The following is a 26,032-nucleotide window of genomic DNA, read 5'->3' on the forward strand; positions in this document are numbered from 1 at the left end:
TCGCACCTGCGTGGCCGAGGCAGATATGGTTCCCGGACCTTCTGGACTTGTCAGCGTCCCCGCCAATCAAGCTGCCGGTGGACGCGGATCTACTCTCCAGGGAAGGAGGCGCCATCCTCCACCACGACCCGAAATCGCTGAACTTGCAGGCCTGGCTCCTGCGGCGCTAGAGTTTGGAGGATACGACATACCGGCCGACTGCAGAGAGGTTCTTGCAAAGGCCAGGGCGTCCTCGACTCTTAAATGCTACGGACACAAATGGAAGAGGTTCTCTGTCTGGTGCCACGCACAGAAGATTAACCCTCTACGGATTACGGCTCCCCAAGTACTGCCGTACCTGCTGACGCTGGCCAAAGCTGGACTGGCACACGCGTCCATCAAGATTCATCTTGCTGCGATCTCCCGATACACCAGAACCACGGGCCGGACGTCCTTGTGGTCTCATCGTCTGGTGAAAGAGTTCATGAAGGGACTGTTCAGATCGTTCCCGCCGGTGAAGGCGCCGGCCCCGGCGTGGGAGCTCAACGTGGTGCTGACCAAGCTCATGGGACCTCCGTTCGAGCCTCAGCACTCGGCCCCGTTGAAGTTTCTGTCGTGGAAAACAGCGTTTCTTGTGGCCATCACCTCCGCACGACGGGTGGGAGAGATCCAGGCCCTTTCCTGCAAGGCCCCGTACTTGACTTTTCACGACACGAGGGTAGTGCTCAGGACGCACCCCTCCTTCATGCCCAAGGTACCGTCGGACTTCCATCTCAACGAACCCTTGGTGTTGCCTGTGTTCTTCCCGTCGCCTTCGTCGCCGGCTGAGAGGACTTTGCACTCGCTGGATGTGGCTAGAGCGCTGAAGTTCTACGTGGACCGCACGAAGTGTTTTCGGAAGACGTCACAACTCTTTGTGAATTTTGGACCTGTCAATCAGGGGAAGGCTCTCTCGAAGGCTTCCATTTCCAGATGGCTCTCCGGCTGTATCATGTACTGCCATCGGTTGGCAAACCGACCGCTGCCTGGCCGTCCGAGAGCCCATTCCACCAGAGCGATCGCAGCTACCACGGCATTCCTTTCTGGTGTGCCCCTGCTGGACATATGCAGGGCTGCTACTTGGAGGTCGACGCACACCTTCACGAAATTCTACTGCGTCGATCAGGATTCCAGGGAGGAGTCCAGGGTCGGCCAAGCAGTGCTGCGCAACCTGTTCGCCTGAGGTGAGCCTGGTGAGGAGGTAAGATGCTTAATGTTGAGTTTGATGTAATGCTTAATGTTGAGCCTTTGCCACCTCCCGTGGTTGTGCATGTGTGTACTGCTATGTATTCTTTATTCATGAGCATGTGAATCCATGCCAGACCCCATGCTGGAGAAGGAACAAGTTACTTACCTGTAACTGTTGTTCTCCAGCATGGGTCTGGCATGGATTCACATGCGAACCCTCCCGCCTACCCCTCTGCGGCTCTTCACTTGGTCATACTGCCACTTCACGTGCTTCCAAATCTGAAGATGGCTGCCAGAGGCGGTGCTTAGGTAGAGGGCAGTCATTGGCTGTGGTCAGTATGACGCAGAGACCAGTGATTGGTTATTACTACGAAAGACAGATCAGAAACGAAACTGATACTGTTTTTTTTTTCTTTACCGAGGATTCCCAGCCTGACGACGGGGAATATTCATGAGCATGTGAATCCATCCCAGACCCATGCTGGAGAACAACAGTTACAGGTAAGTAACTTGTTCCTTTTTAAAACTGTTCTCGGTCCTGCAAGGAGCGCCAAGATGGCTTTTGGTGAAAGTTGGTCTTGATAAATCTCATACAATACGATATATGCAATTTTAACTTGCCTAAAATCTATTTCCCTCCGAAGTGGGATCAGAGTCTCCCTTCTTATTCTGGCCATATTCAGGACAAAGGATTGTCAAGTGCATTTGTGTCTCAAATTCATTTGGCTAAACTGAGCACCAACACTGGGAGTTGCTGTAATCGCCCCATCTGCCAATTTTGTCATTAAGGTGCAGTAGATTAAATATAAATGTTTTAATGTAGCACATGCTCTGTTTTGTTGTGCATAAGGTCACATAAGGTTGTATAGATGTGAGACTTGCAATTCTTAGATGGGCAATATCAGAGGGCTTGTGAAGTTCTAAAGTCTGCCTTACTTCATCCTGTTTCTCCGTTACAACCACCCAGCTGTTCTTCTATAGTATGGTTGGGTCCTCAAAACAATGCCCTGCCCCCAAACTCCACAATTTATTTTTTACCTATGTGAGACTTGGGATTTTCCTGGTCTCTTTGGTAACTGAGAACTTCTTTCAGTGTAAGCTTCAAAAGGCCGGTCTGCTAATCTAATTCATCCAAGTTTCAACTGTAACGGTGCAGAAGTAAAGCTCGGACACAGAGGTGACATGTTTTGCGTCATAAACATTTATTCAACATAAAAAGAGGGTTGGTAAAGCCCTTTCTGTCCCTAAAGCTAAGCACTTGACCCTAACACTCTAAACCTGAATCTAATGCGCAAGGATATTATCTCAAATTTAGGAAATAGTGTAAAAGTTATTTGCCAACAAAAAGTTCAAAATTTCTCTGGTGGGTTTAAGAAATAAGCAAATGTTTATTTATTTGTGCATTTGCAGTGTGCCGGAGCCTGCAGGCATCAGGGCGCAGAAGAGATAAATAGAGGTGAAACAGGATGGAGAAAGGCAGAGGTATTGGGAAAAGAGTAATCTTCCATCTTTCATTACTCAAAGAGGATGGTTTTCAGCTTTTTCCTGATGCTTAGAAAATTGTCTTCCACGCGCAAAGCTTTTGGGAGTTTATTCCTCCGCTTGGTGGCCTGGACAGTAAAGGACCTGCCCATACCTCTCGCTCTTTTGCTCCTGGGAGCTGACAGGCAGGTCCCATTACTTGATCTGGTGGTTCTTCCTGAGCAGTGAATCTTAACACAAGCTTTCAGGTACCCAGGAGCCTGATCATAAAGGCCTTTATGGACTAGTGTCATCACCTTAAAATAGATGCGTGCTTCCACCGGGAGCCAATGCAGACTCTTTTTGTGGACGGAGATGGGTTAATGCCTGGTTACGTTTTTGACGATCCGTACGGCGGCATTCTGAAGTACCTGCAGACGCTTTAAGGCATTTTCCTGACCCCAATCATCAGTGCATTACAATAAATCCTTGGCATTATCAGTGCACATACCAGTGTGGCACAGTTAGCTTCTGAAACATAGGGCTTTACTATTCTCAGAAGCCATTTACGATATGCGCATCTAGGCTCAAAGATAATTCAAACGTAACACCCCATGTCTTATCTTTACCGACTGCTTTTTAATAATGAAACCTGCATACTGACTGTCCAATTTTGGTCTAGCTGGGGACGAGCCAAACGACAAGAGCTCAGTTTTGGCGGCGTTCAGGCACATCCCATTATTGACCATCCAGTCCTGTATTATGGTTTAAACCTTATTTATCCTCTCAGCACACTCTGTGTAATTGCCGGTCAGTTAAAAAATTTGCTGAGTATCATCAGCATAATTAGTTAAATGCACACCTAGCCCTTCTAAACGGTCACAGAGTGGGCAGCAGAAGGCATTAAAGAAGGAGGGGGCTAGGCAGGCGCCTTGTGGCACGCCACATCTAAGTGACTCATCCATCGAGCCGGCATTACCTCAGATGATCCTAGACATTTGTACAGTGAAAAAAGATTTAATCCAAGCGACTGCCTCAGTGGAATAAATGCTAGCCCTTGTCAGACCACCTAGCAATTTATCATGGTCGACAAGGTCAAAGGCTGCTCACAGATCTAACAACATCAGCAGCCCTGCTTTGCCATTATCCATAATCTGGAGCATTTTCCGATTGCATATTCAGTAATGCACTCTCTGTGCCATAGAACTCTGAAGCCTGACTGTCGTCGATGTAATTCTACAGATACTTTCAGGAAATCCTGAAATTGGGAGTTGGCCACTTTATCCAGAACCTTTAGCAGAAATGGGGCATTAGAGATGGGTCTGAAATTAGAATAGGCTTTTTATCCAGCCCTGGTTTCTTTAACAGTGAGGTTTCCCTAAAATTGGAATTAATAAGGTGTACAAGGAAGGGGAGAAATAATTTCTTATTGGCTAGAATGATATTCGACGGGAGGGTTTCCCCCCACACAAGTATAGGTCTTATTTTTTTCATAATATTAGTCAGGGTCTCTGTCAAGGTGTGGTTGAAACTAAAAACTAATTTATCAAGGATCTGAAAAAGCTTCTTGGAGTCATTTTCCGCCTGAACGATTTGATTTTTAGGATAGGTTTTTTTAGCATGCAAAATCTCCATTTGATAAAATGTTCCCTGTTAACAAGAGACTGATCATTCAACCAGACTTGTTCTGCTTTCCTCTTTTCCGTTTTTCGATCCAGCCATGCTTCAGAGAAACACTTCTGATCATTCAACCTTTCCCTAACAGTCTTAGATCTCATCAGTGCTATGTGATCTAATAATTTGGCCAAATCCCAGGTTATCGGGGAGTCCTGATCAGACGTGGATTCCATACAATTTACCAAACTGGATTCCAGGTCTCCTTAACAACTTTGTTATAATTTCTGCTGGATACAGTGCAGAGGGGGTTATTTTTCTGGACCATAGGGGTGGGCAGTACAAAGTGGAAATCCACGAAAAGATGATCAGACCAAATACAAGGTTGAACGGTCGGGTGGCTCAAGCACACATTGTTGCTGGTTACCCAGTCCAGCCCATTACCCAGCTTGTGTGTGGGATCACTACTGCTATCAATAGTGAACTTATTAAACTCAAACAAGCTGGGTAGCTTCTGTGTCCAACGGGTTTCCAAGCCACCTATTAAAATCACCCAACACCACAGTTGAGGTATTGGGTTTATGTAACAATGACAAAATGCCAGCTAGATCCTCCAAAAATGAGGGGGTTTCATGAGGGAGCAGTAGATAAATATAATATTAAGGCAGTTATTAGGTGTCTGGATGGCTTTGAGTAAAAGGACTTTGCATCCCTTACACGTGATGGGTACCTGAAAAAGAGTCAGGTGTGTACGGGCCCAAATGGCTAACCCTCTCCCCTACTACCCTCTCTATTTTGCCCAAAGAAGGTATAACCAGGCGGTGTAGCTTGATCAATGTTGGGTCTGCTAGATTCCAGCAGCCAGGTTTCAGTGATCCCCATAACATCGACTTGCTGTTCAACTATGTAGTCTCTAACTTCTCCAGCATGGGGTCTGGCATGGATTCACATGCTCATGAATATTCCCCGTCATCAGGCTGGGAATCCTCGGTAAAAGAAAAAATCAGTATCAGTTTCGTTTCTCATCTGTCTTTCTTAGTAGTAACCAATCACTGGTCTCTGGGTCATACTGCCCCCAGCCAATGACTGCCCTCTCCCTAAGCCCCTCCCCTGGCAGCCATCCTCAGATTTTTACCGCCCATTCAAGTGTTGGGAGTCCTCGTGCTATAGCTCTCGAGCTTTTACTGCGTTTTGCGTTTTTTTCAAGGAGTTTAATCTCATTTCTTTGGTCAATCGAGCCTCAAGCTACACTGTTTCTACTTCTGATCAACGGGGACCCGTTTTGGAATTTTCTACGCCCCTCAAGGGTGAAGTTTTCGTCGAGTTACACTTCTTGGAGGATTCCAGGAGATCTGAGGCCTACCTCGTGGACATGGCCCAGGACAAGGGAAGCTCGACACCCGGATCCAAGTTGTTCAGGAACTGCCCTGGATGCAGATTACAGAATGTTTTCTAGGAGGATAAGCATTCGAGATGTCTCTACTGCCTTCACAAAGACAAGACGCATGTGGAAAAGGACTGTGCATTTTGCAAGAACCTGTCGGAACGGGCTATGAGGGATCGTTGGACCCGCCTCCCCAGCTGGCTGGAGAAGGGTCCAGCAGGTGAGAAGAAGAAGTCCGAGCGGTCTTCTAAGTCCTGTGAGGGCGCCCCGGCGACGGGGGCCCAACAGAAGGCAAAGCACTGCGAGTCTGCGGGTACCGGGAGTGCCAAAGGGTCAGGCTCCTCCGCTGCCAAGCAGGGCACACTTTCACCGACGCCATCAACCACGAGCCAACGCTCTGGCTCGGTGAAGAGAAAATCTGAGAACCCGGCTACACTTCTGGAGAGGCCCCGGTCGATCTCGAAGGGATCAGCCGAGGGGGAGCGAGGCGGTGACCCCTCCCCCAAGGTGAAGGCCTCAAGCACGGCCAAGGAGGTGAAGGCCTTGATTCACCCGGTGAAGGCCTCTTTCGAGGGAGTCGCGGCGGCCCTGGAGAAACCTGTAGAGGCTAACCCAGTGGAGGCGACCTCAGGGCCCAGAGTTTCCCTGCCGCCATTGAGGTAATCCTCTTTTCAGCTCATCAATAAGACCCTCGTGAAGACCCCAGTGGAAAAAGAGGGGGGGGGTTGGCCGTCACAGACACGGATACAGCTTCTGAGGAGGAGCTGGTTGAAGTCGTGAAGGGCCTCAACAAGAGGTTCGAGGAGGTCTGGTCCCACGGTGGGAACCCGAGGAGGCGGACGAAGAGAGCGACAGTGGCGCTGATGAGGCTTTCGTGGAGGAGGAGCAACCATCATGCCCATCGCAGCCAGTACCCGAGCCTCAGGACAACTCGGTGGCCATTTTGATGGCAATCCAAACCTTATGCACGGAGATAAGGACGAGATTGCCCCTAACCCCAACGGACGACCCAGCAGAACCGGGCCCGTAGGGAAGCCCTCCAAACAAGCGGAGGAGAGTTCATCCCCCACGCCTTTCCAGCCCTTGCGGCCCGCTCAGCCTTCATCTCCTTCCCCTGATCCTAGCGATGACACGGGAACGGATACGGCCACGACGGGGATGGATTACAACGGGTTGGGCCTTCCATCACCACTCCCTCGGGCCTCCCTGCCCGACGAAATTGGCTCCTTCCACGCCATGATTGTCAGGGCATCCAAGTTTTTTCAGCTCTGCCCTGAGGAACAGAAGAAGGAAGGTTTCCTCTATCAACAGCGCGAGGCCAAGGGGAAGACCATCCTCGTGGTACCATTGATTGATGATATCTGGGAGGAGGGGCTTGCTCTCTGGAAGAACCCGTCCAGGACGCCTGCCAAGAGGGATCGGTACGAGAAGAAGTACCGGGTCCCCGATTTCGCCCCTTTGTGCCTTCGGGCACAGCCGACCCTGGATTCGGTCGTCACGGCGGCGGCCAAGAAGAAGGCGGCAGGGGCGTCATCCTCAACTTGGACCTCCCCACCTGACAGCGAGGGAAAGAAGCTGGACGCCATGGGACGACGAGTCATCTCATCTGCGGCGACGACAATTAAGGCGGCCAATGCCCTAGCGATTGTGGCCTGCCACGACAGGGAGCTGTGGTACAAGATTGCTCCCCTGCTTGCCTTCTTGCCAGACGACAAGAGGTCCGAGGCCCTGGAGATCCTGCAGGAAGGTGAGGTGGCATCAGACCACGCCATAACTGTTTCCATGGACATCGCTGACACTGGATTCCGCCAGTTGGGCAACAGTGTTTGCTTTCGACGGCGGGGATGGCTCAAGGCAACTGATTTCCGCCAGGACGTGCAAACCAGAGTTTTGGACATGCCCTTCGACGGGAACAACCTGTTTGGAAAAACAGTGGATGAGTCACTTCAGGCCATCAAGACCGACACAGAGACGGCTCGGGCCTTGGGAGTTTTGCAGCAACGACGGCCGCCCTTTCGGAACGCCAGAGGCAGACAGGGTGCCTCCAAGGGATCCGGCGGCGGCTCCTCGACGTACCGCCAGGCGGCCAGCTCCTAGTCGCAGGAGGCCTACAGAGGACGCGGCAAGTCAGGAGGATCTCGTCGTCGTCGCCAAGGAGGCCAAGGCGGCAAGGCCACCTCCAAGCAGGACCGAACCAGCCGTAGCGTCGGGCCCCCACCTGAGCAACCCAGTGGGAGGCCGGCTGGCGAAGTTCGTCAGCGTGTGGGAGTCCATCTCCACCGACCGTTGGGTGCTGTGCTGGGACAGCTGGAGGAAGGCGACTTCCTATCGTCGCTGGACTTGGAGGATGCTTACTTCCACATCCCCATTCTAAAAGAACACCGAAAGTTTCTCAGATTCGTAGTCCAAGGGCGGCACTACCAATTCAAGGCCTTGCCATTCGGGCTGAAGTCGGCACCCAGGGTGTTTACCAAGTGCCTTTCACCAGTGGCGGCGTGGCTGCGCCTGCAGGGGATCCACGTCTACCCCTACCTGGATGATTAGCTCATCCGTGCAAGGACAAGAGAACTCGCCGTCGAACACACAGAGGAGACTGTCCAACTACTCACGGATCTGGGATTCTCCATCAACTACTCGAAATCCCACCTGGTCCCGTTGCAAGTCGCACTGTTTCTGGGAGCCAAGCTCGATACAGTGGCGCGATTGGCCTCGCCATCGGAGGAGAGGCCGAAGGCCATCTTTGGCAAGGTACCACGCCTGCTGGCCACAGACATGGTCAGGGTGAGATCCATCAAGTCCCTGCTCCGAATGATGTCCTCATGCATCTACCTACTGCACCTGTGCAGGCTATGGATGCGCCCTCTACAAGAGTTCTTGACGCCAGTTGGATACAAGCGACGGGCAGCTTCAAGGACAGGATCCCGCTCAGCAAGGCTTTCTGCCGAGCGATTCGATGGTGGGGCACCCGCGCGCATCTCATGGAGGGCAAGGACTTTCAGACCCCGGTGCATCAGGAGACTGTGACGACGGACACTTCCCTGGAGGGGTGGGGATCGCACACCGGAGATCTGGACACGAGAGGCCTTTGGTTCCCGGAGGAGAGGTCACTCCAGATCAACATCCTGGAACTCCGAGCAGTGTTCTGGGTCCTCGGGTCGTTTCTCCCGTCCCTCAAGGGCAAGGTGGTGAGGATCTTCACCGACAACACCATCACAATGTTCTACATCCGGAAGCAGGGAGGCACCAGATCCCCAGCCCTGTCCAAGGAGGCCCAGGATCTGTGGCACTGGGACGTCGCCCAGGGGATGTTTCTGGTGCCCTTTCATCTAGCAGGAATAAAGAACGTCATCGCCGACTCACTCAGCAGGGAGCTGCGCTTGTGCCACGAGTGGGAGCTGCGTCAGGATCAAGTGGATCGACTTTTCCAACGATGGGGCAAACCCCAGATCGACCTGTTTGCAACGGCGACGAACTCCAAGTGCCAGAGGTTCGCCAGCAGGTTTCCCCAGCCGAGGAGCATGGGCGATGCTTTCTCGTTCTCCTGGGAAGGCCTGTTCCAGTATGCGTTCCCTCCGTTGCTGTTGCTACTGCGACTTGTCAACCAACTCAAGAGGTCCCAGAGCAGGATGATCCTCATCGCACCAGCGTGGCCGAGACAGATCTGGTTCCTGGACCTTCTGGACTTGTCAGCGTCCCCACCAGTCAATCTGTCGACAGACGCAGATCTTCTCTCCAGAGAAGGAGGCGTATCCTTCATCACAACCCGGAGTCGCTGAACCTGCAGGCCTGGCTCCTGCAGCACTAGAGTTTGGAGGGTACGATAGGAGGAGGTGCTTGCAAGGGCCAGGGCGTCCTCAACTCTCAAGTGCTATGGACATAAGTGGAAGAGGTTCCCTGTCTGGTGCCGTGCACAGAAGATTAACCCGCTACGGATCACGGCCCCTCAAGTACTTCCGTACCGGCTGTCGCTGGCCAAGGCTGGACTAGCTCATGCCTCCATCAAGATACATCTGGCAGCTATTTCCCGATACACCAGAACTACGGGACGGTCATCCCTGTGGTCTCATCGCCTGGTGAAGGAATTTATGAAGGGACTGTTCCGATCGTTCCCGCCGGTAAAGGCTCCGGCCCCGGCGTGGGAACTCAACGTGGTGCTGAACAGGCTCATGGGGCCGCCATTCGAGCCTCTGCATTCGGCACTGTTGAAATTTCTGTTGTGGAAAACAGCGCTCCTTGTGGCCATCACCTCTGCACAACGAGTGGGAGAGATCCAGGCCCTATCCTGCAAGCCTCCATACTTGACTTTCCACGAGACGAGGGTGGTGCTGAGGATGCACCCCTCCTTCATGCCCTAGGTGCCGTCGGACTTCCACCTCAACGTGCCCTTGGTGTTGCCAGTTTTCTTCCCGTTGCCTTCGTCGCCAGCCGAGAGGGCTTTGCATTCGCTGGATGTAGCTAGAGCGCTGAAGTTTGACGTGGACCGCACAAAGAGTTTTCGGAAGACATCACAGCTGTTTGTGAACTTTGGACCTGTGAACCAAGGGAAGGCCCTCTCAAAGGCTTCCATTTCCAGATGGCTCTCCGGCTACATCATGCACTGTTACCGGTTGGCAAACCGACCGTTTGGCCGGCCATCCAAGAGCCCATTCGACCAGAGCGATCGCTGCTACTACAGCGTTCTTATCTGGTGTGCCCCTGCTGGACATCTGCAGGGCTGCTACGTGTATGCCGACGCACACCTTCACGAGATTCTACTGCATCGATCGGCACTCCAGGGAGGAGTCGGGGGTCGGCCAAGCAGTGCTGCGCAACCTGTTTGCCTGAAGGTGGGCCTTGTGAGGAGGTAAGAGTTGCTTAATGTTGAGTCTATGTAATGCTTAATGTTGAGCCTTTGCCACCTCCCATGGTTGTGCATGTGTGTACTGCTATGTATTCTTATATTCATGAGCATGTGAATCCATGCCAGACCCCATGCTGGAGAAGGAACAAGTAACTTACCTGTAACTGTTATTCTCCAGCATGGGTCTGGCATGGATTCACATGCAAACCCTCCCTCCTACCCCTCTGCGGCTCTTCACCTGGTCATACTGGCACTTTACGTGCTACCAAATCTGAAGATGGCTGCCAGCGGACGGGTTTAGGGAGGGGGCAGTCATTGGCTGGGGGTAGTATGACCCAGAGACCAGTGATTGGTTTCTACTAAGAAAGACAGATCAGAAACGAAACTGATACTGATTTTTTCTTTTACCGAGGATTCCCAGCCTGACGACGGGAAATATTCATGAGCATGTGAATCCATGCCAGACCCATGCTGGAGAACAACAGTGACAGGTAAGTAACTTGTTCCATCTAGTACATTCTTATCTAATAACATGCAAATTCAAATATAGGTGAATCACAAACTGGGTTCAGCACAATTAAAAATATCAATTTAAAAGATAATGCAATCAACTCTGCAATAAAATAAATGCACAAATAAAACGAAGGATGAAAGAATTAATGCAGCTAACCAAAATGTGACTCGAGTGCGGGAAAGACAGGTTATCTATGCTAGCAGACTTGCTAGATCCTGGTGAGCCGGCGCAAACACGCCTGATACCTCCCTGAATGCAGTCCAAAACTACTATCTTGCTGGGACGTATAGATCTATGCACGCACAGCTTTTACAAATGCGGCACAGAAGAGTCTCGCCAGGCGCGAAAAGCGTCTGACACAGGAAAACAGGATACAATAGCACGTAGTTACAGCGCACCAGATAAAGAGCAGTCACAATAAAATTCCCAAAAAATGGTTTTGGGGCAAATTCAAATATAGGTGAATCACAGAGATACAAACAGTGTTCAGCACAATTAAAAATATCAATTTAAAAGAAAGTATGATCGACTTGGCAATAAAATAAATGCACAAATACTAAAAGCAGGGGGACAGAATTAATGCAGCTAATCAAAAGCTTCTCTCCAAAAGAAGCAATTTTGTAATATCCAGGGAATGGCTCCTTTCCCCTGGATTCCGACTTCTCCCACTTAACAGCACAAACAAAAATTCCAAATTGCAGGTGAAGTATTTCCCTGTATCTGGCTTCTTTTTAGACTTCCTCAGAGTCCAGAACTCTGTTAGCCAAGGGATTGTCTTCCTTTCCCTGGCCCTTTTAAAGTTTTCACAATAATGTACCACAAAACTCTTTATCTTGCTCGGTCCCAGACCCTGTATTTTCACAGATGAAGTTCACCTTAGCATTTGGCTCTCATAACTGTGCGTGTCCCAGACTCTCCATGCAGTAGTGTGCAAGCTTGGTTTACTATCCTGCCAAGCATATAGATCTTCTCTCTTTTACCTCCTTGGCTCTCTGAGTCCCAGACCCTTGTGTATCTTCTGGCTCTCATATGAATGCGGGTCCCAGACTTGCAGTTCTAAATCGTGACAGCTTGGTTTACTCTCCTACCAAGTGTAGGATTCTCTTTCTCTTGTTCTCAGGGTCCCAGACCCTCTTGTTCTCTTTCTTTCATATGGGTGTAGATCCCAGTCGCAGTTCTGAATCGTGACAGCTTGGTTCACTCTCCTGCCAAGCGTAAGATTTGGTCTCTTTTACTCTCAGGGTTGGTGCTTTGGGCACAGTCTGGGGTAGTTGTATAAAGCGGGCACCGGATGGAGGAATGTTATGGAGGGCTTTTCTAGCAATATGTGAACAGTAGAGAAGCCATTTTGTTTGTAGGCACACGTTAACAAAAAATTTCTTGCAGACAGCTCGTACAAAAAGAGCTGCAGGCCCTGTGTGACAAGCAGTATGTATTTTTTTAGTATTCAGCAGAAACAGTGGGTTGAAATGTTGCATGGTGGGAGTTTCCCAGGAGAACGCAGCGACAGCAAAGTCACTCTATAAGAGATAGGCACCTAGGTGCATGAGGAAAATTGGCAGAGAAATAGCACGTAGTCCTGGACTGCGCTCAGTCTTTCTCCCTTCTCCGCACTGTGAGAAACCAGAAGGTTTCTCACCCGCTAGTGCCCGGAGATCTGTCATCCAGATGGCCAGGACACGGCCATCGCTTTAGGATCCAGTTCCTGGGGGTGGGCCAGTGCGGGGGGATCACCTGGGTGAGGGGTCTTCAGAGATTGGGACATTGGATGGTGAGACGCGGTATCCCTCCCCCTGTAACACCTTTACTCCATCCTACCAGGTGGGATATGTGGGAACCTTAACCCCCTTTCCCTCCTCAAACAATTCCACATGGACAGCCCGCTCTGGGAGAAAACGGACTCAATCCCGAGCAGTGTACCTGACATGTCCCGCTACTATTGTGTCGATAAAAGACACAGCATGAGAGCACACCCTGAGCGAGGCAAAACACACAAAGGATCAGCAGTTTCGAGTCAGCAGCTGAACGAGGGGGGAAAGACGGGAAACCAAGAAGGGTTTGCAAGGAGGGATATAACCTTGATCTTTTCGGCAAGAAACAGTTACTTTCCAGAAATCTTTGAAGCAGAAAGCATAAGGCCTGGAAACCACACTAAAGAGTCCTGCATTGTGTGTCAGAGATACCGAAGGCCCTCCCGCGTAACCAACCAAGGTGGGGAGGAGTGGCAGCCACCCTGCTACTGTGCTTGGCTCCACGTACAAAGAAGCAATAGAGCGATCAACACAGACGGTCAGTTGGGGAGACCGGTCTGTGTTGAAGACAAGATTGCTAGCAGCAACATTGTATAACGAGAGCTGGAATGAACATTGTTAAACGGGTGTGATGAAAGACGAGAGTAAAGCTAAAACTGTAGATGAATGTTTGAACTTGAGAAGGGAAGATACATACCATTAACATAGTGGTCTGGCACCGTGAGTGTGCTCAATCGAAGGTCTCTGTAAGGTATCCCACCAACAGAAATGCAAGCCCAAAAGATTGATGAGAATATTGTATGAAGTGAATCGAATTTGAAAAGACTTTGATTTTTAAATCAAGAATATCCGAGCACGAATGAGGGAGACCAAGTGTAAATATTGTGGTAAGAAGGGGTCCAAGCTTGAAGGAGGGAAACCCATGATAAATACTGGAAGCGAGAACTTGTGATTGTCAAGATCCAAATAGAAATGGAACTTTGTGAAGATCCAAATAGAAATGGAACTGTTACGACAGGCCCTCTGCAGTAAGAGACTGGTTTTGTAATAGGGACTTTGGCAGAAGGCCTCAATGTCTATGCTTTGCACTGTGTTCACTGTCAGAGAAGCCAACAGTGTGTGCGAAACTCAAACTTGCCACCTTGTCTCATGCTGAAAACGTGGGGAAGGGAAGCAAACTGCTCAACCGTCCTGAGATATTATTTCTTGAACACTTCTTTGTTGCATACATTATGGTCTGACACCCTTTTGTATTTAGAAGTAAGGATTGACAATAGGTGTATTAGTATAGACCCTTATGTTTTGACACAGACTCAACTAGGACTAAGTTATTATTATTTGATGGTCCTAGCTTTCTCCCATCCTTAGATTTAGTTTAGATAGGAGTTCAACCAAACCGTTGAAGTTCAATAAACACTGTTTCACTTAGGTCTGTATTCACTATTTGATAGCATGCCATTCTTACAGTGCCCAGCGTTCGGCTCTTTCGTCTTGCAGCCAATGCTACAGTGTCACTGGCAATTCCTCTCAGGAGAGGGGATCTACCTCACCTGGTTTCTCTCGTCAATTTTAAATTTGTTTGTGCCAATCAGTTTTCAGCAGGAGACTAGACCGCTCCGCACAGTTCTCGGGCAACAATTTACACACCCCTATCCATTTTCTTCATCCCAGTACTTCTATTACAAATAAATGGAAGACTTGTTGGATTCTATTGTGCGTTAGTTATGTGCTATGCTCATAATAGAATATTTGCTTTTTTAGATATTTTTACTCTTTTACCTTCTAGAGCGACCTGTGAGACTGGGGGACCTTGTCTTCTTCTTTCACATAGTTTTCACATAGATTAACGGCCCGCATAGAACTCTAACACTGCGGGGCGGGTGAGTACACTTTTACAATCACTATAGCAGTTCACCTGGCCTCCTAGGCATAGAAAGGCAGGCCCTTAGTTTATGATTCACTTACTTTAAATACAATCAAACGTTACTGACCAAGTTACCGTTGTTATTTTTCCATAGATACATGCATAACATGACATTGTTGACAGAAGGTATAGGGTTAGTAGCCCATATTTTATTGAATTTTAGAATTTTTGGATTTAACTTATGGTATAGAAAGAATCACTAGCACTAATTATGACTAATTAGGATTTATACATGTTATACTTACAGGATGAACACTTATACGGAACATTTAATCTAAAATGCCCTGAGGATGAACTAAAAGTTCAAAACGCGTTGGCCATTGTGGTTGGACATCAACCTATTTGGACACTGTTTATTTATCGATTGGTTGAGCTTTATGGATACGTACTGTCATGTTTTGTGAAAACAAGTTGGATGCATATTGGAACAACAAGCATTACCATTGTGGGACACCTATGAGTTAGATAGGGACTCACACATATGTGAAATGTCAACACATCACTGTTGGTTTTTTTGAAAAATATTATTTTGGTTGAAGACATTTGTAGATTGTTGTATTGTACAGCTCCTTACTTTTGTGAAAAAATAACAAACGGGACGACCTCACATGCCCTGTGTTGATTAAACACATGTTTACTTGAATGTAGTTGAAGTATACATTGTCGATTACTTTGTTTTACTTATTTGAATGATTTGAATTTGCCAATTGGCTTCATAAGCTTGGATTTCATTGTAATTTTGTGCTGAATCATAAAAGTGTAATTATTGTAATTATTTACACGGCACAGCCCCTTAAGGAGTGCAGGAAGCTTCCCCTGTTGGTAACAACGGGCCTTTTTGGTATTTTGCAGTATTTGACACAGGTCTCCGTTGGCCTAGAGACCTTCTTGCAGCTGAAATAATATTGTATCTTCAGATTAGAACGAAAAACAGAATCACCTTGAGAGGTGGATGTAACAAAAGGACTCTTAGGAAAGTAAGGAATTCATCATTTACTCATATAGTACCCCTACCCCCTCCTTTTTTCTCCGTATATAGATGTGGGGAGTGGTCATGAGAAAAGAACCAAGAGAGTGGGCAGAAGATGTCCTTCCAGTCAAAGGAGTCAAGAAGAAGATAGAAAAGTCTGAGTTGAGAGTACTTCATGACCGGGACTACCCACAGCATCATTTTGTTGTGCATGTTTATAGACTAGGCAAGACATTGTTCGATCTGGTTTATGAACATCTTTTATTGGCCAAGAATGGAGAACATGTCTAATGTAAAAGTAGGGTTACCAAGTAGACATGATAAAAGTAGGTTTCGACTTTTGTTTTGGCCATTATCTCTGATTGTTAAAATAAGGCATACCTAGAAGGACAGAGACTTCTATGAGTATGATTTGGGACATTTTTTATTGTTGGGTGAAATCCATTTCTTGTGGTGCTGGGAGCATCTGGATAACCCCCACTTTGGGTTGTCCCATATTTGACACTGTTTTATATATTTTCCCTTTATTGTTTCGAGGGTATTCCCCAGTCCCTTTATGTGTTTTTCCACCCAAACCTTGAAATACAGAAATGTAATAAAATCCACTTAAATCAAACTGTCTCTGACTGACTCTTTATTTGCATTATCGCCCCAGTGTGAGGATGCATTGTTGTACAAAACCAGATGGTTCTGGGAAATATTTTCACATACAACATAGATTGAAATAATTGAATCGGTAATGCTTATATTTCCTGTCGTATTTGGTTTGGTGCTTTTTGTATGTGCATATGTGCATAATTGCAGGGGTCATAAAATCTACTGGTCCACCCACGTTGGCAAGGAGGTTTTATGAAGAATGAGTACCATTTGCATGGTACTTAACCTTGCTGGCAAGTATAGGGATGTTTGAAACATTTATTTAGCATTTACGTTTGCAGTAAATGGCAAATAAGTTTCACTGTGCATGACTGGCTTTTGGTTGGCCGCATTGCACCAAATATGAAGTGTGCTTGTGATGAGATGCACCATTTTACAGAAAGCACTGATACATTTATTGTCACCATGGAGCAAGTGCATTTCTATTAGGTTAAATATGTAAACTAAGGAACTCACCTTGCAGGTCTAGTGGGATTTTTCTGAATTTGCAAGACTTTAATAGTTTTGAGCAAACTTATTGGCAGATTGTAAAGTAAGATATATAATTAAAGTAGACTGATATTTGATTATGATCATCAGTTATCAATTGTGGCTCATAGTCCAATATCCAGACTAAACATGCCTCAAGCAGTTGTAAGTAACACAGGTTCACGCCCTATTTCATGGACAGTGGCTAACTCAGGATTTGGAATCATTTAAAAACAAAATGAAGGATAAATTGGAGCAGGTAGGACTAGTATTTGGGAAGAACAGGGACCATTGGAATGGTCATTACAAGGACTTTGTAATTAGTACCAAAAACGTAAGAGTTATGCTGGTAAACCTTTCGGCATACCTCTTTTTGATCTGACATTGGTAGAACGTAAACTAGTAGAAAGGGAGACTGAAATTAATGGATTTAAGTAATTTACTCACAAAATGTTGGTCGACTAGATCTTCAACAATCCAGTAAACAGAGAACAGAAGAAATAAAACAAGTGCAGGTTGCTCTGGATCATCCAGGCTACAATGCAGCCACAAGATCCTGAGAAATTTTCAAGATGAACGGAAAGCATACAACGAAGCAAAAGAATGTATAAACAAGGAATGTTTGAGTCTCAACCATACACATAATCAGTGTTTACAGGCATAGGGTAAACTAAATAAGTGTTCTACTTACACTACCCCTTGCTAAATTATCTTGAGACCCTCACAATTCAACTGAAAGATAGTGAAGGTTAGACCTAAAGCTTATAGTTAAAGAAATAGGTACACAGGTTGAGTCTGTTGAGCTAAAGCAAGATTTAAATATTGTCAATCCTCAAAAAAATCTCAATAGCCATGAAAGCCTCACTTTGGCCAGGGAGGAAAGCTCAGGGGCAACCCGTTAGTCTTGGAAGCAAGACAAGTCACAGTAACACAGGTTTGAATCCCGGTTCCGTGCTAAGAGACCGGTCTCTGGTATTAAATGCGTTCTAAAATATTAATTAAAAGTACATCATCTTACTTTACAGTTGATACAAGGATATAAAACTAGTGTCCAAACAAGAAGCAGTAAAAAGGATATACGAAAATGTGTAGTTAACAGAATAATTGGAAAAAGCCTTCTAAGACAGTGGTCTTCAAATTTTTTTGGCCTTGGCCCCCTCTGAGCAGAATGTGGGCAGGCCGCCCCCCCCCAAATGTTCCAGATGAACTTTTGCGCGCCATCACTGCACCCTACTCCCAGTAGAGACCCTGGCCTCTCCCCACCCTGCTCCCACCACTATCCCAGTGCTCCCGCCCATCCTGCTCCCACCACAGTCCCATAACACAATCATACACACATCCATACACATATTTAAATAAAAAATAAATCACCATAAACGTACCTTCTGCAGCTGCTTGCGCGCGGTTGCTAAAATGCCCCGCTCCAGCTTGCTCTGCCCGGATGTGCGGGGAGGTGCAGGAGCGCCCTCTCGCACATACATACATGCAGTGCCCCAGCCAACATTTCCAATGAGCTTTGCAAGGCTGGCGAAGCAAAACGCCCCCAGCGTTGCATGGCTCAGTGATCATGTGCGGCTGGGGAACTGAACTGTCAAAGGCAAACAGTGTTTCTCTTTGACAGTTCAGCCAGCCCAGGAGCACTCCCTCAGCTGGAAAAAGCAGCTGAGGGAGTGCTCAGTGTTTCACTGGGTTGGCTCCTTGTCTCCTCCATAATGGGTGAGGGGGCCAGTGGGTGGACGCCCCTCACCCATTATGGATGAGCCGCCAGGCTTGGACTGGCCTATAGGGCGATGACCGTACCAAAAATGCAAAATGCTAGTTTAGGCCAATCAAAATGGCCTACTTTTTTGGCCAATGTCGGCCAGTGTGAGGAGTTACTTCACTATGCACTCTTTAAATATCACAATTTGATTACATTTGAAAAAAAAACACCCCCTTGGGTACTATTCAAACAGTCAGTGACTAAAGGACTGAGTTTCCATTTGCAACGGGTGGGCACTTTTTCATTGGTGCCTAAGGCCGTTTTATGGTCCAATCTGACCATGTGAGCTGCTCGTGTCCATTTCCTCCAATCTAAAAAAAAAAAAAATGTTTTTTTTGCACATTTCATGCTGGGCTCTCACCCCCCCCCCCCCCTTCCTGGGATGTGGCCACGCCCCGCTGCGGGGGGCGCGCCCCACAGTTTGAAGACCTCTGTTCTAAGACATTACAGAAGTTATTCATAAAGAAGTGAATAGCTGTCAATCTAAAATTCTGTAGGCAGTGAATGAAATAATTGCTTGCCAAAGAGATAAAGAATCCCTACAGAAGGAGTTGCAAAACGAAATTGAATGAATGGCCTCTAGAAACAAATCATTTGAATCTAGTTAGGCAGTCTTACCTAATCTAGGGAGCAACTAGTTGAATGTAAGTAACACATGATTATTGAAATGGATATTTATGCCAAGCTAATCTAAGAAATGCAAGGAAACGGACTGATTGCAGAATCAAAGGCAAACGGGTAGAATACAAGAGGGATATTTCACAAATGTACCTGAGGCACCCTCTACACTGGCCATTTATTTCATGAGGAATACTAATGGTTCTTGTGCCTGGCATAAGGTATACTGTTGTGTACATATGCAAGCTCTGTTTTCTCTCGAGAATAACTTGCCAGAACCATTAAAGTCATATTTTAACATGTGAGTCAGTCAGTTAAAAGGGGAGGCGATAATTGTTGTTGTTTTTTTTTCATTCAGACTTCAGTGCTATTCAGAAGAGAGTGCAGAGGTTGCACGTATATGTTAAAAAGAAGTGGGGATAAAAGTGAACCCTATGATACCAGAAATGTGGAGATTTGAGAGTAGGCGCATTTTCTATAGTAATGCAGAAATTACTGTTTGTTAGAAAAGAAGAGAAACAGTGTAGAGCTGTCCTGGACACTGAATCCAATCTTTCCAAGATCATTTAGTGGTGGTCCAGGGTGTCGGATCAGTCACCTCCAGATTTTTCTCAGGATCTCAAGCATGCATTTGCCCAGATCGCTCTTGTTACCAATAATCATGACTGTAAAACCACACTCTTTCCACACACTTCTGGAATATGTGGTCACTCAGTTATTGCATGATTTTGATGATACTAGGTTATAAGGGAGGATTATTATGCAGGCCAGAAGAATCAATAAAGTTCAGAATCTTAGAGCTACAAGAAATAACAAACATCTTCACTAGCTGCCATTAAGGTAGCTTAGGTGAAGATTGTTCCACTGTTAGACCTAGAGACAGAGACTGGGTCCAAAGAACTACTCCTCTTTGAAGAATCCTATCACACAGCAAAATATGTTCAGAGCCAAAAGAATTGTTCTCCGCCTGGTATGCCAAATACTCCCCCAAACCAAATAGTACCCAGGGTGAGTGTAGACCAAATACTTAGTATAATAGCAATTACCAAAGCTACCCCAGTTACTCTCCTAGAAGAGACAGTCGCAGTGTGAAGGAGTAACAGAGAGCTCCCTGCAAACAAAAGGGTGGAACAAATATCTCTCAACCAGAGAAACAGGTGAAACAATGGACAGTCCTTTGATCAAATGGTGAGGCTCCAATAGGCAACCCATAGTACTAATGCTCTTCCTTAAAGCACTACCCAAAGTGAATCAATTGTTCAAAATGAGCAATGATAGTTGGAAAATGTTTAAAATCAAGACACAAATAACATGGTATGTAGTGATTTTACTGAATCTTCTTTACTGAAAACGGTAATACCGAAACAATTTTTACCGTCATTTTTTTAGGTATTTTTTTAAAAATAGATGGTTAGTGGGGTAAAACGGGTAGAGAGGAGAATGGGGAGGGGATAAAAAAATTGGGAAAACAGGGGGCTTACCAAATACAGGTGACCGCCAGCGGGTCCCTTAAACATGGCCTATTGCAAAACCTACGGATTCTACTATCTAGAGAAAGGGCAATATACAGTATTATTATTCAAGGAAAACTGATTATCAAACTCTCGCTTTAAGAATTGTGACAATTCACTTTTTTTCAAATTAAATATATATACTCACACCTTGTATTCAGTATATACACTTTATATTTTTTATTAATTTAGTATATCGTAGAACATTTTATACAATTTCATAAAAAATATTTTTTTCTTTTTTAGATTAGAACCCAGTGTCCAGGTCAAATAAAAACACCTTCTAACCACAAATGCACATTACAAAAACACCATAGTACAATTTACCTGACACACAACAGCGCCAAACATAAAAAAAATCGAAATGGTGTTTGTTGTATTTATATCAAACCCAACATGTTTCTGTTAAAAGACCCTTTTCGGCAGACATTCATCAGGGGATATCCTGTTATCAACTTGTATTCCGTGTCTGAACTCTTGTATCCTGAGGGGCTGATTCCTTTTGAACACTATTAAAAAACATAAAATATACACTCACCATAAACATTTTTTACCTAGGAATTAGTCCATTTATCAATAAACAAGGTATGCCTTCATTAGTAAAACACCCAAATGTGCGTCAAACAACACACAATAGCACAATATTTCTGCTAGAGAATACCTGTTAAGGTCACAAATCAATGCTCCAATCAATGGCGAATAACATTTTCAAAAAATCCTTCTCAGTCGGACTTCTGTAATTTCTTCACAACCCCTTTAAATGGGTATCGCATGAATACACTGCACAAAGACAACCCCAAAAAGTATACCTCACATTACCACTTAAAATCAACACTCCACATCCACTGATGTCACATAAAATGTCATACCAATTAGGTTTCATACCTTCACACCCATGATATTCCGTATATCGTGGATCAACAACACTTTAGGGGCCATGTTTCAGCGTGTCACTGCATTCATTTTACAATTTCTTCACCTTAATGCCTCCAAAATCTACAAAGCAAAGAGAAGAACAGGTCTCTAACCACCTCTATTGCTGTCTTGCAAACCACAGTTATTGGATGGAACAACAAACAACTACTGTAAACTACCTTGGCAGGTGACCCCCCCAAAAAAAAAAATCAAAGAAATACCAAAACAATGTTTCGGTAACATTTATTCGGTAACATCACATGGAACCAAATAACATATACCAAGGACTGGAAAAATATAATTAGTTAATATCACATTAACTCACATCTGTGAAACTTTAACATGTTGTCCATTTACTTTGTAAGTTATTTTTGAAGTTTCTCAAGATGACTCGCCAAAATATTATTAGGAGAGCACATAAACCTTGCTTCATTTGTACATGCAATTTCTTTTAATTTTACAACTTTCTAAAATATATCCTCAACACCATTATGTATAAAAGTAAATACTCAATTACAAAGGAGTTTATCTAAATAAACATCACAGGATACTGACAATCTTGAGTTCATTCATGCATTATAGTTCAAATTAAGAACCTAATATTATAATTCAAGGAAACATCTAATGATTTAAATTGCTTAAAATATTTTTAATGTTTAACGTTGACATGCAGTGTTTTGGCCTCTACAGAGCATATTTTCTAGTTGCTCCACAGATGGCAGAGCCTTCATCAGGACCAATGTGTTTTGTAAGCAATCCATGCATCACCCATACGATAATTGATTATTGACTGTTTCATCTTCAATCTTAAAACTGTAAATTAATATACAATAAATATGTTGGTTTGTAAGTCATGTAAATATGTAAGAAACGGTAGTACTGTCCTGATGATCTGTTCTTCACACAAATCTTGCTGACCCCATCATTTGGGATCATCTCATCATCCGTTAGGCTGGTGATGAGATGTAAGCTTCAATGCAATCTGCCTGTCCTGACACTACAGCTGAATCCACCTTAGAACTTCCTACCCCAAATATCCAACTCCCCCAAATGGCTTTACGTTGGAAAACATCTTCATTTTAGCCGACGAACACTGAAAAAATAAGGGGAAAAGACAGGTTGTATTTCCACTGTGCACATCACTGACATGGCATCATTTGAAATTTTGAGTCCAACTCTATTTCTCCAAAATGACAAAGATAGGTTGGGGAACACAGCCTATCTTCAAGAAATGTGCCAACCACGAATGGTAGAAGAAGATTCTTACTGAACTACATTGGGGGAGAGTGAGGATAGAGAGATACTATAGAGTGTACCAATGGCAACATATTCCTGGATAATAATGTCATAAAATGACTCGTGGGAGTGGATGGTAACAAGAGTGTTTGTACATTCATTAAACCAGCTCCCAGAAGAAGTAATGAAGTTAAAATGTGTAAATGGATTAAAACAAATTATAGGGAATAGTTGTACTGAGAGAAGAAACACAAAGTTGGAGCCAGTGTAAGGCGTGCAGGCGAGTGTGCAGGTTCGCTGTGCTTTTATTTATTTTTTAAAGAATATTTTATTATTTTACTTTTGCAACGAAACAATACGTCATCATAATGTGCTGGTTCTTATACAGGAAATGACAGACTCGTGTTGGAGATTTCAGCTGTCCATAAAACATAGCAAGGAACTATTTCTGCATTTGTTTGTGGGGTGTATGCCAAGATGTGTGTGTCCATGCAAATCTCATTGTTGTATTTCTCTCCTTTCTCTTAGAATAATGATTTTGTGCATATTCATACACCTATAATTACATCCAATGATTGTGAAGGTGCCGGAGAGCTTTTTCAAGTAGAGGTAGGTTATGTATTCAAAAGCATTCTCATTGACGGTCAAAGTATTGACTACTGTATGATCTAGCAAAAGCAATCGCATATTTTATGTGCTAGAAAAGCTTAGGTGAATTTAAGTGGTTGCTGCTTTCATCTTATTTTTATAAATTTAATACAAGTTTAATGATTCTGCAAAAGTATCATCCTACGTATTTAAGCCCATGTTTCTTGTTCGAGTATGTTTGTTACCCACATTTCTACCAATAGCATAGAGCTTATATAAAATAGGATTTTTTCCTGAAAAGGGAACCTTGATGTCAGGACACGGGCAGAGACATCCTTTCACCAAAATGCCAGGGGTAGTGGAAGTGACACCACACAACCCTTGACCTCTGATGACATCACAGGAAGTGGTGTCATTTGACCCAGCCCCCAAGTTACATCCCGGGTAGAGATGGCACACAATCTTTCACCCCTTGACAAAACAGGAACGGGCATCACATGGCATTGTTCCTCAGTACACTAAGAAAAATATGGTAATGATATCACTGTAATATAATATACATTCCATACAAGAATGGATCACCATATGCAGCGTTAATATCAGTGTGTATAGGCCCATGTTACCAAATGACTGTGAATGTAAGCAGATGTCCAATACAGCAACCTGGACTGTTGTACATCACCCAGGCTAAACTGTAAACAGACAAAGCATCTTGACGAGGTGTAAACCTTGACGCGCAGACATCAAGTGCCTGGCCACAGACTGGAAACAGCAACTGAGCAACACAAGTCCAACCAGACAAATGATGGTCTGGAAAGCTGCCTAGAGCCGTGCCAGTGGTTATGAATGATTTGAAATCTTCCAGCCATCACCTTCTGTTTTGCTTATTTGGTAATTAACCAACAGTTTGTTTTGTTAGATGGGTGATAGAGGGGAAGGGTGTGTTGCAGGTCACAGTAATTGCAGTTTCTCCAGCAAGGGGTCTGGCATGGATTCACATGCCCCTGAATATTCCCTGTTGTCAGGCTGTGAATCCTCTGTAAAAGAAAAAACAGTTCCACTTTCACTTTAAAACTGTATTTCTCCCCCAAACCAATCGCTGTCCTCTGGGTCATACTGCCCCATCCAATAACAGTCCACTCCCTAAGCCCCGCCTCTGGCAGCCATCTTCAGATTTGTACTGCACGCTTGGTGTTGGGAGTCCTCAAGTTGCTTGTCGAGCTATTTTGTACTTTTTTCCACGTTTTTTCACAGAAAAGTTCTATTTTTGTTCCATCGTAGCCTGTGTGCTCCTATCTTCATCGGCCGGCAACAGGGACCAGTTGTCGATGAAGTTGCGCGTCCCCTCAAGGGCAGTTATTCGTCGAAGTTTCTGGAAGGCTGTCTTGGGGCTACTTCTCTCTATCCGGCCATGCCGGAGTAGAAAAAGAAGGGAAGGACACTTTTCAGGCCCTGCACCCAATGCAGGCCAAGGAACATATTTGTGGAAGATAAACATCAGAAGTGTCTGTAAACCTGCAACCGGACCACAACGAGGATGGGTGCAAGATATACCTGGGCTTCTCGAAGAAAACAAAGATAACAGGCTGGTGGCATGGCTCAAGTCGAGCAAGGTCCCTGATCCGTGCTCCGAGCAGGGTCATGCCTCGCCCAGGACAGGTCGGTCCGAGCAGCGGTCTCCTTTCTGGAGGAGGTTGAAGTCCTTTGAGGATGCCCCATTCGTGCAGGTCCAAGAAAAGGCCAAAAGCCACAAGACCGATTCTGCCGGGTTCACCGCTGATACAGGTCCCAGGTTGGGTAGATTGCCATTGCCGTCCACCTCATCAGCCAGCCTGCCATCTGGTTCCTCCTCAAAGAGGAAGTCCTCAACCCCGGCCACGTTATGGGACAAATCAGAGAAAAATAGGGCATAGGAAGAGAAGAAGGCCTGACATCAGGCTCATTAGGCACAAGCACTTTGTCGACATCCTCTTGGGCGACCGCTATGGCCGGTGGTACCGACCCGACGAGGGTGGTCCCTACAGCGCAGAGAGTGTCCCTGCCTCCCAGGTGCAACACGACTGCCGAGGCAGCGGCGAAAGCTGCAGGCACTCATGGGGGGAGGGGGGCACTGGCTCAGGTCCCAGTACACGGCTCTCAGGAGGAAAAAAAGGGGAGGGGGCGAAGAGACCCCAAAGCAGCCCTCCCATGTTTACATTCAGCCAGTGAACATCTAATCCACGGACAACGACAACCAAGTGTCTGTCCATACAGTCCACGCAGGGCCTAGCACGCCATCATTCCCTCCACAACAGAGGGACATATCCATGGACATCCTGTCAACTCTCTACACCCTATTGGCGGAGATCCAGCAGAGATTGCCTCCAGCACGCCACCTGTCTTACTGCAGACCCCTGACCAGCCTCCGCATAGAAAAGAGGAAACCTCATCAACGGCCGCCACATCAACTTCCTCCACCGCGTCGGGACCCGACTCCACCAGCGGATCCGGATACACACACAGACACTGATACGGAGAAGGCCACAGAAACCGATGAAGATGAGGACTTTGTCCTGGCAGATGATGAATCACTGCACCTGGAGGCCCCTCATAGAGGCTCTCCGCCAGACGAGG

The 26,032-nt window shown here is 46.0% G+C and overlaps 1 protein-coding gene across 3 annotated transcripts in view; it reads left to right on the top strand.

The window, feature by feature from the left end:
• Positions 1 to 26,032, top strand: part of NARS2 (asparaginyl-tRNA synthetase 2, mitochondrial) — an 803,364-nt gene that overhangs the window by 219,991 nt on the left and 557,341 nt on the right. For all 3 annotated transcript variants that reach the window (XM_069639926.1, XM_069639928.1, XM_069639927.1), the window contains exon 5: positions 23,360 to 23,440. In XM_069639926.1, the coding sequence (XP_069496027.1) occupies positions 23,360 to 23,440 (81 nt within the window). The remainder of the gene's footprint in view (positions 1 to 23,359; positions 23,441 to 26,032) is intronic.

This window comes from Ambystoma mexicanum, chromosome 7q (genome assembly GCF_040938575.1).
Source record: "Ambystoma mexicanum isolate Mex_15411 chromosome 7q, UKY_AmexF1_1, whole genome shotgun sequence".
In the NCBI taxonomy this organism is placed as follows: Eukaryota; Metazoa; Chordata; class Amphibia; order Caudata; family Ambystomatidae; genus Ambystoma; species Ambystoma mexicanum.